This window comes from Leopardus geoffroyi, chromosome D3 (genome assembly GCF_018350155.1).
Source record: "Leopardus geoffroyi isolate Oge1 chromosome D3, O.geoffroyi_Oge1_pat1.0, whole genome shotgun sequence".
Lineage (NCBI taxonomy): Eukaryota > Metazoa > Chordata > Mammalia > Carnivora > Felidae > Leopardus > Leopardus geoffroyi.
In genome coordinates this window covers 16,398,698-16,413,444 of record NC_059339.1, presented here as the reverse complement: position 1 = coordinate 16,413,444, position 14,747 = coordinate 16,398,698, and the positions used below count along the sequence as shown (strand labels likewise).

Here is a 14,747-nt window from a genome sequence, read left to right as displayed (position 1 = left end):
GTTTGGGTTGCTGATACGACTTCCCTCTTCTCCCCTCCCACAATCGGGTTCTCACAGAGTTGTCCTCTAAGTGCTACTTTTTCTTTCCCTCTGGCCCACTCAGGGCCATAGACCCTGACTGCCATGCTCTGGCCTCTCATACACTTTTAACAACATTACTTGATTCTAAGTACCACACGAGGTGCTTTCCATGTATTAACTCATCAAACACAACAGTCCTATGAAGTAGCTACTTTATGACTCTCATAGGTGAGAATTACAATAGGTCCCAATAAGGTGGACTGAACTGGACCTACATGGAATAGAGAAAGGGAAAATCCTCTTCCCCATCCTCTATTTAGGACTGGCAAGGACGTTTGTGGACGGATTAATATGTTCAGTAAAAGCGGGTCATTTGTGATTTCAACACACTCAGCAGTGACTCTGAGCAACCTTATTCTTCCAGACAACAGGCAACCCAGTGCAACATGAATCAAGTGTTCCCCATTTAGTTTCTTACAGATACATCTCTAGAGACTTTTCAATATTTTTAGAGACTGTAGACAAAACAAAGTTTTATTTCCCAGTTCAGGGGCTCCTTATCCACCAGATCCAGTACAGCGCCTCTAACGAGAAAAGCACTTCCATCTCCAAGCAGTGCCACACAGGCGGACTCACCTCAGCCTGAAGGCTTTCAAGCCTGATGATGTGCTGGTTAGTCGAGGAGTTTTTCTCCCGAAAGTCTTCTCTGAGGGCATGGACTTGCATGGAGAGCTGTCTCTCAACTTCTGAGGCCTGCAAGCAGAAGAGACCTTCAGGGTAGATTCGGAGGCTGTGCAAAGGAAATCTGTTAAGATCTCAGCCTTTCCTTTCGCAAGCATCTCTTTACAACTTCCTACTCTAGAAGGAGTATAGGATGAAATGCGGGTCCATGTAGTCCCTAGTACCCAAACAAGACAAACATCCATCTCTACTTCCACTACGGGGGGAGTTTATCTTGGTAAAGACCACTTTGCCTGTCAGGGGAAACAGGCCTAAGAAACAGCAAGGTCTCAAATGTTAAGTACCATCATTATCACTCTGTACACAACAGAAGTTCAGCAAACATCTACTAAATAGAGAAAAAGTCTCTGTTTGACGTGAAAGAATAAGGCAGATAGATATACCTACTACCTTAGAAATTCCTTTATTTCTCTCATCCATTTCCTCAGTAAGGCCCAAGTGAATCATCTCTGTCTACATTTCTCATTTCCATTCAACATAGGCACTATTTGAAGTTCCCTGTCACATGTTAAGATTTTTTTTTTTTAAGATTTTATTTTTAAGTAATCTCTGCACCCAATGTGGTGCTCGAACTCACAACCCTGACATCATGAGTTGCATTATCCACCAACTGAGCCAGCCAAGCACCCCAATGTCTGTTAAGATTTTTGCCATTCTTTCCTCAAGGACATCTTTGGCAATTTTTTTTTTTTAAGTTTATTTATTTTGAGAGCGAGCAAGCACAAGTGGGGGAGGGGCAGAGGGGGGAGGAGGGGAGAGAGAGGGGGCAGAGAGAGGGGGGAGACAGAGACAGAGAGAGACAGAGAGAGAGAGAGAGAGAGAGGGAGGGAGGGAGGGAGGGACGGAGGGAGGAAGGGAGGGGAGACAGAGAGAGAGAGAAAATATGAATCCCAAGCAGGCTCCAAGCTGCAAGCACAGAGCTCCACATGGGGCTTGAACTCACAAACCGTGAGATGATGACCTGAGCCAAAATCAAGAGTCAGACACTTAACCAACTGAGTCACCCAGGCATCCCCATCTTTTGCAACTTTTAATTCTCCAGGGGAGTGCTGGCTGAGACGCTTATTTCCAACCCTAATCCACTTATTTTCTAATGCTCAAACACAGCAAAACACCAACGACATTTAGTGTGTCAGCACCTTCTCTTGAACATGCAGGAGAGTGTTTTGAAAGAATGCTCCGTTGATAAGACTTGAACTCTGGTCTTTTTCTTGGGAGTCCAGCCTAGCTCCCAGTGAGGGGAGCCCTGAACACTGCCTGGTAGAGAGAAGAACCACGGGACAGGTTAAATAACTGCCTCAGTGCTTTTCTGAGGCCAGATGGGGTCAGTAGGCTTAATGAGTTCTTGGGAATGATCACCGTGTGTTGAAATGGTTAGGAAAGGCTTCTGGAGGAAGTGGGATGGTAATGATGTTGACTTCGTAGGCTAGCTGTTCAGTGAGGCTCTCATATTAATAGATACATGTTCAATAGTTATTTTCATCTTCAAGGGCTGTATAAGCAATTGTCCATCTTAGTTTTGGTCCCATAGAGTCAACTATTGCTCCCTTAGACTAGAGAGCCATATAAGGATCTCAGCCTATAGTTCTAATTTTTAAACAACAATTACAAAACACACAAACTAAAAGCAAACCACCTCGTTTTACTTATTCTAAATTTAATTTTGGACACCACCAGCTTGTTGTAGTTTCTTAATCACTCAGAAACACAATGTTAGACATCCTTGCTTAAAAATAACATTAGTAGGGGGCACCTGGGTGGCTTAGTTGGTTGAGGGTCCGACTTCGGCTAAGGTCATGATCTCGCAGTTTGTGAGTTTAAGCCCCATGTCAGGCTCTGTGCTGACAGCTCACAGCCTGAAGCCCACTTCGGATTCTGTGTCTCCCTCTCTCTCTGCCCTCCCCTGCTAACGCTCTCTTTCAATAATAAATGTTAAAAATTTTTTTAACAAAAAATAACATTAGTAATATGTACTGAGTAATTATGATGTGCCAAGAACTGTGCTAAATGCTTTCAATGCATTATCTCAATTGTCACAGCCAAAGGAGTGGTTATCCAGCTCAATTTACTAATGAGGGAACAGACTCAGGGAAATGAAAGAACTTGCCAAACTCTCAGTAAGTGACAAGATCAGAATGGTAAATGTGGGGCTGTCTTGTCCCCAAATGAGGACTTGGATGCAAGCACACCCTGTCTTGCTGCACTTCACTCCATTACAGACACTGTGTTCTTCATAAATGGGAGGTTTGTGGCAACCTGCATTGAGCAAGTCTACCAGTGCCGTTCTGCCAACAACATTTGCTCACTTCCTGTCTCACGTGTGAGAATTTTGGTAATTCTCTTGACGTATTTCAAACTTTTTTAGTATTACTGTATTTGCTATGGCGATCTATGATCAGTGATCCTGGATGGTACTATGGTAACTGTTTTGAGGTGCCATGAAATGTGCCCATTTGAGAGGACAAACTTAATAAATGTCGAGTGTGTTCTGACTGCCCCACCGATTGGCTGTTCCCCGGTCTCTCTCCCTCTCCTCGGGCTTCCCTATTCCCGGAGATACAACTATATTGACATTAGGTCAGTTAATAACCTTACAGTGGCCTTTAAGTGTTCAAGTAAAAGGAAGAGCTGCACATCTCTCACTTGAAGTCAAAAGCTAGAAATGATTAAGCGTAGTCAGGAAGGCACATCAAAAGCTGAACAAGGCCAAAAGCTAGGCCTCTTGCACCAACCATCAGCCAAGGGGTGGATTCAGAGGAAGAGATCTTGAAGGAAATGACAAGTGCTACTCCAGTGAACACACGAATGATAAGGAAAGAAACAGCCTTATTGCTGATCTGGAGAAAGTTTCAGCGGTCTGGATGGCAGAACAAACCTGGCACAACACTCCCTTAAGCCAAAGCTAATCCAGAGCAAGGCCCGAACTGTCTTCAGTTCCGTGAAGGCTGAGAGAGGTGAGGAAGCCGCAGAAGAAACGTGTAGCACTAGCAGAGGTTGGTTCACGGGGCTTAAGGAAAGAAGCCATCTCCATAACACAGAAGTGCAGGGTGAAGCGGCAGGTGCTCGTGTAGAAGCTGCAGCAAGTTATCCAGAAGATCTAGCTCAGGTCATTCATGAAGGTGGCTACACTAAACCGCAGGTGTTCAGTCCAGGTGGAAGCGCCGGTCGGGGGGAAGATGCCGTGGAGGGCTTTGGTAGCCAGAGAGGAGAAGTCAATGCCTGACCTCAAAGCTTCAAGGGACAGGCTGACTCCCTTGTTAGGGGCTAGTGCAGCTGGTGTCTTTGAGTGGAAGCCACTGCTCATTTACTGTTCTGAAAATCCGAGGGTCCCTAAGAGTTATGCTAAGCCTACTCTGCCCGTGCTCTGCAGATGGAACAACAAAGCCTGGAAGACAGCACATCTGTTTACAACATGGTTTGTTGAATATCTTAAGCCAGCTGTGGAGACCCACCGCTCAGAAAAAAAAGATTCCTTTCAAAACATTAGTGCTCACTGGCAGTGCACCTGGTCACCCAAGAGCTCTGATGGCGTGGAGATGTACGACGAGATGAATGCTGTTTTCATAACGTCCACTCTGCAGCCCGTGGACCAAGGAGTCATTTCCACATTCAGGTCTTACTATTGAAGAAATACATCTGGCTAGATGAGCTGCCGTAGACAGTGAGTTGTCTGACGGATCTGGGCCAAGTCAACTGGAAACCTTCACCATTCTAGAGAACACTGAGAACATTCCTGATTCACGGGAGAGGTCAAGATAGTGACGTTAACAGGAGTGTGGGAAAAGTGGATTCCAACCTTCATGGAGGAGTGGGGAGGGTTCTAGACTTGAGTGGGGGAAGGAGCTGCAGATGGGGTGGAGACAGCGGGTGAGCTGGGATTGGAAATGGAGCCTGAAGATGGGACTGAATTGCTAGAAACTCGTGGTAAATTTGAACAGAGGAGGAGTTGCTTCTCATGGAAAGAGAGTGGCTCCTGGAGATGGAATCTGCTCCTGGTGCAGATGCCGTGAAGACTGCTGACATGACAACGAAGCACTCAGAACGTTCTGTACACTTAAGTGAGAAAGCAGCGGTGGGGTTTGGGAGCACGGACTCCAATTCTGAAAGAGGTTCCACTGTGGCTAAAATGCTATCGACCAGCATCACCTGCTGCAGAGAAACTGCTCATGAAAGGGAGAGTCAATCAATGGAGCCAACTTCATTGTTGTCTTATTTTAAGAAACTGCCACAGCCACCCCCAACTCAGCGACCCCCACCCTGATCAGTCAGCAGCCACCACCATCGAGGCAAGACCCTCCCCCAGCAAAGATGACCTGCCGGAAGCTCAGATGATGGTTCATGTGTGTTTTTTGTTTTTTGCAATAAAGCACTTTTAAACTGAGATATGTAAGGTTGTTTTAGACATAATGCGATTGTACACTTAATAGAGTACAGTGTAGTGTAAACAGAACTTTTATGTGTACTGGGAAGCCAAAAAATTCATTTGGCTGGCTTTATTGTGGTATTTGCTTTCTTGTCATGGCCGGGAACCGAACCAGCAGTATCTCTGAGGTGTGCCTGTACTGTTTTTTTTTGTATCTTGAAATAGTTTTTCCTATTTTTATGTCCCAGTATTAAACCCAAACCTTTATGAGTCCAAGTTAGCAAGACTTCTTTCTTTCTTTCTTTCTTTCTTTTCTTTCTTTTCTTTTTTTTTTCTTTCTTTCTTTCTTTCTTTCTTTCTTTCTTTCTTTCTTTCTTTCTTTCTTTCTCTTTCTTTATTTTTCTTCTTTTTTCTTTCCTTCTTCTTTAATGCTACGATATTTTACTTTAACACCCTCTAAATTTCTTCTAATAGTATTTAGGGCTCAAAGGAAAACTCTGTCTTAAACCCTGCAGTTTGAATGCCTGTACTGAATTCAGTTGACTATCAAGGTTTCAAATATGTTTAGATTTGCAAAACGCACCGGGTAATTCAGGCAACTTACCTTATTCTGAGTATCACCAGCTTGACATGAATCATGTGACAACCATGCCACAGAGATTGCACTGAAAGCTATAAATCTAGCCCAAGCTTGTATTAGAAATGCTCCTGAGACTAGTCTCCTCTCAAAGTGATCTTCCTAGCAATAAAAATGATCTCTTTCTATCAGGTAGCCTGACTGCATCCAGAGTCTCAGCTCCTGACCACTAAGCTATAATGTATCTTCTTTAAATGTCTGACTCCTCAGATGTGCCCAGGGATGTACTGTTTTCAAAAGCTTTTAACCTACATCTCTCATTTGACTCTCTGAAAGCCCTAAGAAGCAGGAATCACTGGCCTTGTTTTGCAGACACGGAGCTGGAGGCCAAGACAAAGTGGCACTGCCCTGGTCTTTGGCTTCCCAGTCCTCTGCTCTTCCACGACATACCTACCACGACATACCGCCTCTAGCCAGGTAGCCAGTCGCGCCTGTTACGGTGATGGAGAGAATGCATCACTCAAATCTCCTACCTACTACTACTACTATCTAGTGACAAATCTACCACCATTTGCAAGGAGCTAATGCACCTCTCAAAGTAAATTATTCTCTTTTTCTTCAAAGACAGACTCTGGCTCAGATCTTTAGACCTAACAGAATGAGTATTAGCTATTTCTGCATATAAATTAAATAATAATCTCTTAAGTTTATTAAGTACATAACTCATGTTCTAGATACTTTCTTTTTTTTTTTTTAAGTTTATTTATTTATTTTGAGAGAGAGGGAGGGAGGGGGAGTGACTGTGAGCACTTATAAGGGACAGAGAGAGAGGGAGAGAGAGAGAATACCAACCAGGCTTCGCACTGTCAGTGCACAGCCTGATGTGGGGCTCGAACCCATGAGTCGTGAGATCATGATCTGAGCCGAAACCAAGATTTAGAGACTTAACTGACTGAGCCACCCAGGCACCCCTAGATCCTTTCTGATCAAAGTATGAGGAAGTCTGCAAAGTCTGTCTTAGCTCCATAATGAATTTCAGACCGTCTTTGGAATTCCTCACGTAGCAGAGTTAGCCAGGATGACAGGGATCTCTCTGAAGGTACCTGCTCTGCTCCTGAGAGGACGGATGGTATAATGCAAAGAAAAAAAGCTGAGCCGAATGATCATGGTTAGAGTTCCTATCCTACCACATATATGTATGCAGGTTACAGGAGTCATTTAATCGGAGTCTTATTTTCTCAAATTACAGGCCTATTCTTCTTTTACAAAATACCACAAAAAGGGCAGGGCTAATGGAATGCCCCTTTCCCTTTTTTTTTTTAAGTTTATTTATTTATATTGTGAGAGAGAGAGAGAGAGAACACGAACAAGTGGGGGAGGGGCAGAGAAGGAGAAAGAGAATCCCAATCAGGCTCTGTGCTGTCAGCATGGAGCCCAAAGTAGGGCTCGAACCCATGAACTTTAACCAACTGAGCCACCCATGTGCCCCCCTTCCCTATTTCTAATTTAGGACTTTATGAGATTGAACTAAATCACTGAAGTTCAGGGAAATAATGAAAGGAAAGAAATATTACATGGCTACAAATTCAGGACAGCAGTGGGAAACAGTAAAATATTCAAGGATCAGTGTTTTTTGTTTATTTGTCTTTAAAATGAGGTACTACTAAGAACACAATGTGTACGTTATAGGGCACTATCATGTGCACAGTCCACTCTGGGGTTTGCACTGTGAACAGCCTGTTAACTGACTTGGCCAGCATCACAGAGATGGTGGATCAAGCTAAAAAAATACGGAGAAACAAATATTTGGCAGCCACGTCTTTCAGTTCTGCTCTCCTGGTGGCCTTTCAAAGCTATTCAATAGCCAGTAAATATTCAGGAGCCATACCCTTCTTGGAGATACAAATTTTCCTACTTTTTAAAAAATTTTGTTAACATTTATTTTTGAGAGACAGAGTGAGACAGAACAAGAGTAGGGGAGGGGCAGAGAGAGAGAAAGAGAAAGAGAGAGAGAGACAGACAGACAGAATCCAAAGCAGGCTCCAGGCTCTGAGCTGTCAGCACAGAGCCCGACACAGGGCTCGAACTCACAGACCGCGAAATCATGACCTGAGCCGAAGTTGGGCACTTAACTGACTGAGTCACCCAGGCACCCCCAAATTCTCCTATTTCTAGTTTTGGGGCAGCAGTCCTGGCCTCAGGACATTTTTTGGTAGTGGTGGTGGTGGAGTAACATTAGGGCAATTCAGTCTTATAGTAGAAAATGGCAGGGACTTAACACAGTTGACTTTCAAAATGATGAGTTTTGGCTACTGTGCCTAATTCAGCAGCCAGTAACAGCTGTGGCAAAACTGTGGCAAAGTATGATATCTGTAATCATAGGTGAATGTAAGAAAAATGGTATGATTTTAGTTCAGGTATTTGTTCTTTGGTTTTTGAAATAAAAATTTTTTTCCATGGTAAGAGTAACAAAGGTTCAGAATAAAAATAATTAAAGAAGATTTGATTGACAGCCAAAGGACTGAAATGAGTTACAGTCCCCAGTTACTCCTAGTCATCAGTGTCCCTCCCCAGTGACATCTTTACTATCATCCACATTACAGGTTTCAAGGGAGTCCTTCTAGAAATTTCTATTCATATCTAAAATATTACAATAAGTTATGCCTTTAACAATATATATATCTTAACATCTTTCCATAGCAATATGTAGATCTACTGTATTCTTTTTAACAATCATCTGTATTTAGGGGCACCAGGGTGGCTCAGTGGTTAAGCATCCAACTCTTGGTTTTGGCTCAGGTCATGATCTCTTGTTTCATGAGATCGAGCCCAGTGTTTGGTTCTCTGCGGACAGTGCAGAGCCTGCTTGGAATTCTCTCTCCACCCCCCTCACTGCTCCTCCCCTGCTTGTGCTCCTCTCTCTCTCAAAATAAATAAACATGAAAAAAACTATCTTTGGTTATGTGAATATAACATAATTTATTTAATCCCTGCTTATGAGCATTTAGAGTATTCCAATTCTTTGCTATTATAAACATTGTTGCAAAAACATCCTTGCTTATCCATCTTTGTGCTTGTGGGAGAATATCCTCTAAGTGAATAAATTCCTAAAAGTGGAATTGCTAGGTAAAAGAATACACATATTCACTTTGATAGGTATTGCCAAACTATCCCCTAAAAATACTGCACCAGTTTATATCCCCATCAACAGTACAAATATGCCTGCTTCTCAATACTTGCCACCACTAGGTATTATGAAACATTTTCATCTTTAGATACTTAATTCTAATATTCTTATCTCAAAACATTAAATCTTTTTTACTTTCATTGCATACAGATTGGATGATAAAGAAAACCAGACGTTTGAGAAATAACTCTAGTTCTATTAGAGTGCTGAAAAGCACAGAGTGCTTGGGTTATTATTAATTAATCCTCAAGTTGGCAAAACAAACTGACACTGTGTATTACTTCTCTCTAATAGCCTAATTTGGTCAGAGTACCATCTAGGACACATTACTTTCTCTCCACTGAGCAGAGCTATTCCATGATTACTCTTCTTATTGGCATGAGGAATAACATAGGAACATTTCCCCAAACTAGAACATTTATATTAAATTTGTTCAAACTGGCCAAAGCAGAACTGTTAACTATATACTTTCTTGTTAAATGGAAAAGAAATTGCATTAATAACACAGAAGCAACCATTTAACTGTTAAAAGGAAAAAAAAATAAACCAGTCAGCTTAGAAATTATAGTAGGAAAGATCTACTATTTTAATAGTCTGCCTGATATATTGAGTTTTACTTAAAGAGAGAAATTTTCAATGCTTTTTCCGCCAGGGCATGATAATGGCCATCTGCTTGAAACACCTTGGGGGTAGCAATGAGAATGATAGAGCCTATGGCAGCATTTCACATATCAAGCACCTACTGTGCTTTACCATCCTGTTCTGAGCCTTTCACATTTATTATCTCATTTAATCCTTATAACAGGAAGAAGCAGTTACTCTGACTTTCCTCACTGACAGATGAGGATATCAAGGGTAAGACATTTCCCAAGGTAGCAGTAAGTGCTGGAATGAGACTCCTACCCAGGTCTGCAGACTCCTACTAGCCTCAACATATAGCACTCTCTTCCTATACCCCTTTGCTCCATCTCAGAAATGCTTACTAAGGTTGACAGGGACATTAGAGCAACAAGCTTCAATGTATTCTCATTTAAAACAAGGGGCAAATTATTTAAAACCATTTGTACTTTGCTGTGGTTGAAAACCATTGCTTTAGCACACTATTTTTAAAATAATTAGTTTTTCACTTTAAATGTAACAGAACCTTATTTCTGAATTTTAAAAATATTGTTCGCATTTGGTTTGTTCCCCTAATCTTTCTACATGTGTCTGCGTACAATTAGTTATGATCATACTGTTTGTACTTAGCATTGTATCAAAAACACTTCTGTGTTATTATGATTCTTCTCAATTATCAACTTAAATGACTGCATGTTCTATCTAGTAGATGTGTTATAATTTTCTTTACCACTCCTTATGGTTAGGCAGCTGGGATTTCTTCATATTTCACAATTAGAATGAATACATGTCACTGGTGTGGTGGGTAAGAAGCACTGAGTAGAAATGGAATAGACAAACTTACTATGTCAGATAGGGAGACGAATATGCTTATTAGCCTTTGATTAACTGAAAAATCCAATTAACCAGAGGTCTGTATTTTCTTATTTTCTAGATTTTACTGTTAAAAACATTCATATTCATTAACGGGTGGTGCCATGAGCCTACTGACAACATGTAACATGTTAAGACTTTTTTTCTTCCACTCTTGGTTATTTATGATAATAATAGCAATAGCCATCTACTAGATGAATTATAAATAAATGTGAAAAATGTAAAATTCTCTTCTTGTTCTCACTAGGCTTCCATATGCCAATTTCTCCCAAAGGCTTTCAAAAATAAAACTCAGAAGTAAAATTTGTCATGTATTTATATTTCCCTTAATGTATGAAGACAGTAAGACTTTCACTACTACCTTTACAAAGAAAAGCCTTCATTTCTAGTAATGAGGCTTATGTAGCCTGACCCTCATACTGGAAACAATTGAAAATAGTGGGTAAAATAGGAAAGATGCTTCAAAGCATCAGGGCTAACAAAAATAGTGACAGGTCTATGCTAATGTTTCACATATGCAAATTATTACAACCAACCAGTGGAAAACGATCAGTAAGAAATAAACCTAACTATGCCACTAATGAATAACATGACTACAAAGAAGGGGGTGGAGAAGAAAGGAACTAACCTAAGTAACTGGAAAATAGTATTTTTTTTTAAGTTTATTTATTTTGAGAGAGAGAGAGAGAGAGAGAGAGAGAGGAAGCACAAGCAGGGGAGGGGCAGGGAGAAAGGGAGACAGATAATCCCAAGCAGGCTCCACACTATCATTAGCACAGAGCCTGACACAGGACTCGAGCTCACGAATGGTGAGATCATGACCTATGCCGAGATCAAGAACCAGAAACAACAAACTGAGCCACCCAGGTGCCCCAGGGAAAACAGTATTTTGACTGTACACTGTAAGGTTTAAGAGAAAAGGCATATACACAGATACTGCACTGTAGTTAATAAATCTGTTTCTTGGGGTGCCAGAGTGGCTCTGTTGGTTTTGCATCTGACTCTTGATTTCAGCTCAGGTCAAGGTCTTATAATTGTGAGATTTAGATTGGGCTCTGTTCTGGGCACAGAGCCTGCTTAAGATTCCCTCTCTCCCTCTTTCTTTCTTCCACTTGCTCTTTCTCTCTCAAAAATTTTTTTTGATTCTCACAGAGGTATGGGTCAGTGATTCTGACACTACTGTATGTGTTTAATAGAACTGAACGAATAAGTAAATATATGATGTATAATGAGAACCAGGTTTTTCTTTTGCAGAAAAATAAGGTACAAATAAGGAAAGAAGGATAGAATGAATTCTGTGGTGTTGGACTGGAATCAGAGATATCAGTATGAACTTACTAATATTTTTTACAAATAGATAGAGAAATAATGATGGATGTCTGTTAATGAAAATCATCATTAGGCAAGCAACATAGTGTTAGTGTGTTTCCCTCATTTCCTAGACCTGTCTTCTGGGAGGGCCCTAGAGTAACAACATCCTAGTGCACACTTACTGTTTAGATCTTCATTTCTGAATGCCAGTCTTTAATAAATGAACCAAAGCCCCTTGGAGAGATGGCTGGCTCCAGGATTGGGGCAGGATAAATACAAGATGAGCCTAGAACATCCTGAGATGCCAGAAATAAAGGAAATGCTAAAAAAATGATGGAGGCATATTGAACAGACTTAGATGTTAAGGAGCTCCCCATGGTGAAGGCTAGGACCATCTGATCAATAAAACAATGACAGTGATGGATTATAACACATAGAATAAGTGAAATACTCATGAGTTCACACTGATAAATAAATGAATAAATAGAGGGAAAAGGGCAGCTCTCCCTTACAGAAGAATTACAATAAATAAATGTAGAGGAAATGACGACAGAAGATCACCATCAGGAGAACATCACAGTAATGAGCACTGCAGGCAAGAACCAGAGGGTGAACGCTGCAGCTATCAAGTACAATCTGATGAGAAACAGAATATTTGCAGTCTCCAATCATCTCCCCATAAGATTGATTGATTATGGGTAGTAACCTCACAGTGGGGAAGCCAGGCAGACACTACCTTGAACAAGTGATAGAAGTTAGTATCACCAGTAAAAAAAAACCCATAAAACCCCACGTGCAGGATACACCGAGAAGGACACAACCACACTTCTGTGCTGTCGCTGGAAGAGTGCACAACCTCAGCTGATCACGACACAACATCAGACGATGCAAATTGAGGGACTTTTTATAAAATAATTCATCAGTACTCTTCATATGTATCGAGTTCAAGAAAAACAAAGACAGACTGAGGAATTGTCAGAGATTGGAGGAGACTCAACAACAACAGCAACAAAGGAACAAAACACCATGACAACTAAATTTTAAGATGGGAGCCTGAACTGGATCCTGGGCCAGAGAAAGAACATTGGTGGGAAAACTGGTAAAATCCCAGTAGGTACATAGATTAGTGAATGTTATTGTGTCAATGTTAATCTGTACTGTACTAGGTACTGTACTATGGTTACATAAGATGTCGACATTAAGGGAAGCTGGATGAAGGGTATATGAGAATTTCTGTATTGTTTTTCTAACTTCTCTGTTTGTCTAACATTATTTAAAAAAAAAATGCCAGATTGGTAGTGCCCCTAGACATGTGGCAAAAGAAAATAAATAATCTCTGGAGGATGGTATCTCCATCCAAAGTTCAAATTATCTCCACAAACAATTTTCTAATAAAAACAATCAGATTATAGTAAAAGAAAAACAAAACAAAACATACCCATGAAAACTAGGACTCATGAGCAAGAATCAGCAAGAACAACAGCAGAAACAGATTCACAAAGACTTCAGATCCTAGAATTATCAGATACAAATTATAAGGCAACTGTGTTATGTTTAGATACTTAAAAGATTAAGAACTAAGATGTCTAGGAATAAAAAATAATAGCTGAAATTAAAAACCAATGGGTAATATCAAAATTGAAGACTTCTAAGCATTAGAAGACATTATTTAAAAAATAAATCTGTAAGGTCCAGATTGGGAGAAAAGTATTTGCAGCACTTACATCTGAAAAAGGACTTCTATCCACAGTATATAAAAACCTCTAACTCAATAATAAAAAGACAATCTAAGTTTTTAAGTAGGCAAAAAATTGAATAGACACGTCACAGAGGAAGACCTATGAATGGCCAATAAACACATGAAAAAGTGCCCAACATCACTGGTCACCAGGGAAATGTAAATTGAAACCACAATGAGACAACTTTACACATTGTTAAGAAGGCTACAATTAAAAAGACTGACAATACAAAATGCCAAAAAAGTGGAACAACTAGAATTCTCATACACTGTTGGTAGGAGTATAATATGGCAAAACCCACTTTGGAAAAAAAGCCTTGCAATTTCTTATAAATGTCATGAACAGGGTTTAAGAACACACGAGACAAGTGAAGAGCAAATTACTAAATCAGAAGACTAATCTGTACAACTAGTCAGAAGGCATTTATATAGTACACAGATGCAAAGAGATGGAAAATAGAAGAGCCAGGTTAGCATATCCTCTGTAATATAAACTGCAATTCCATAAAGAGTGGAGTGAATGGGAAAGAAGATAATAGCTGATAATCTCCTAACTGATGAATACAATTCAAACCTCAAAAAGCCCAATGAAATGTAAGCAAAATAAAACCTGAGGCATAAGTGGAGTGGTACTGATGTTTGCAAATATTCAAATAAAAGCATTTTGTTTTCCTGGTCTCTCATTTTAGGTTTCAACTAGTTTGAGGTGTATTTTACTAATTATTTTAATCTCTCTCCTGCCAGACCTTGAACGTGTCATTGGCGCTTAATGCATTATTTGGAGAATGAATGGTTTATGTTTTCTTATTAGAAAGTCAGTTCTCCTAGCAAGATATGTTTCGTTTTATAACACAGAGCATCCTCTTTAAATTCCACAAAGCATAACTTTACTACCAAGCTAGAGGAAATACAGAAATAAACATCTTAACAATTCCTTCAAGTGAAAAATTTGAATTTTAATAAAATGAAGGTTTATGTTGTTCAAGGCTTTCATTTTATTTTTTTAAATTCTCTTTCTTCTTTAAGTAGGCTCCATGCCCAATGTGGGGCTTGAACTCATGATCCTGAGAATCAAGTCTCATGCTCCACTGACTGAGCCAGCCAGGCACCCTAAAGTTTATTCTCTCTATACCCAACATGGGGCTCAACCCATGACCCCAGGATCAAGAGTCACATGCTCTTCTGACTGAACCAGTCAGGCACCCTCCAAGTCTTTCATTTTAATGTTTAATAGGAACCTGTTTTTCTGAACAACATGAAGTTCAATGCCTGTAAAGGCAAACATTTACCCATGTAATACATTTTATGATATTGGGTT

The 14,747-nt window shown here is 40.4% G+C and overlaps 1 protein-coding gene across 6 annotated transcripts in view; it reads right to left on the bottom strand.

Moving 5' to 3' along the window:
• Positions 1 to 14,747, bottom strand: part of BICDL1 (BICD family like cargo adaptor 1) — a 105,206-nt gene that overhangs the window by 26,236 nt on the left and 64,223 nt on the right. For all 6 annotated transcript variants that reach the window (XR_006707645.1, XM_045458155.1, XM_045458153.1 and 3 more), the window contains exon 3: positions 658 to 774. Coding sequence is in view for 5 of the 6 variants with exons in the window: in XM_045458155.1 (XP_045314111.1) it covers positions 658 to 774 (117 nt within the window). In the remaining variant the exon portion in view is untranslated. The remainder of the gene's footprint in view (positions 1 to 657; positions 775 to 14,747) is intronic.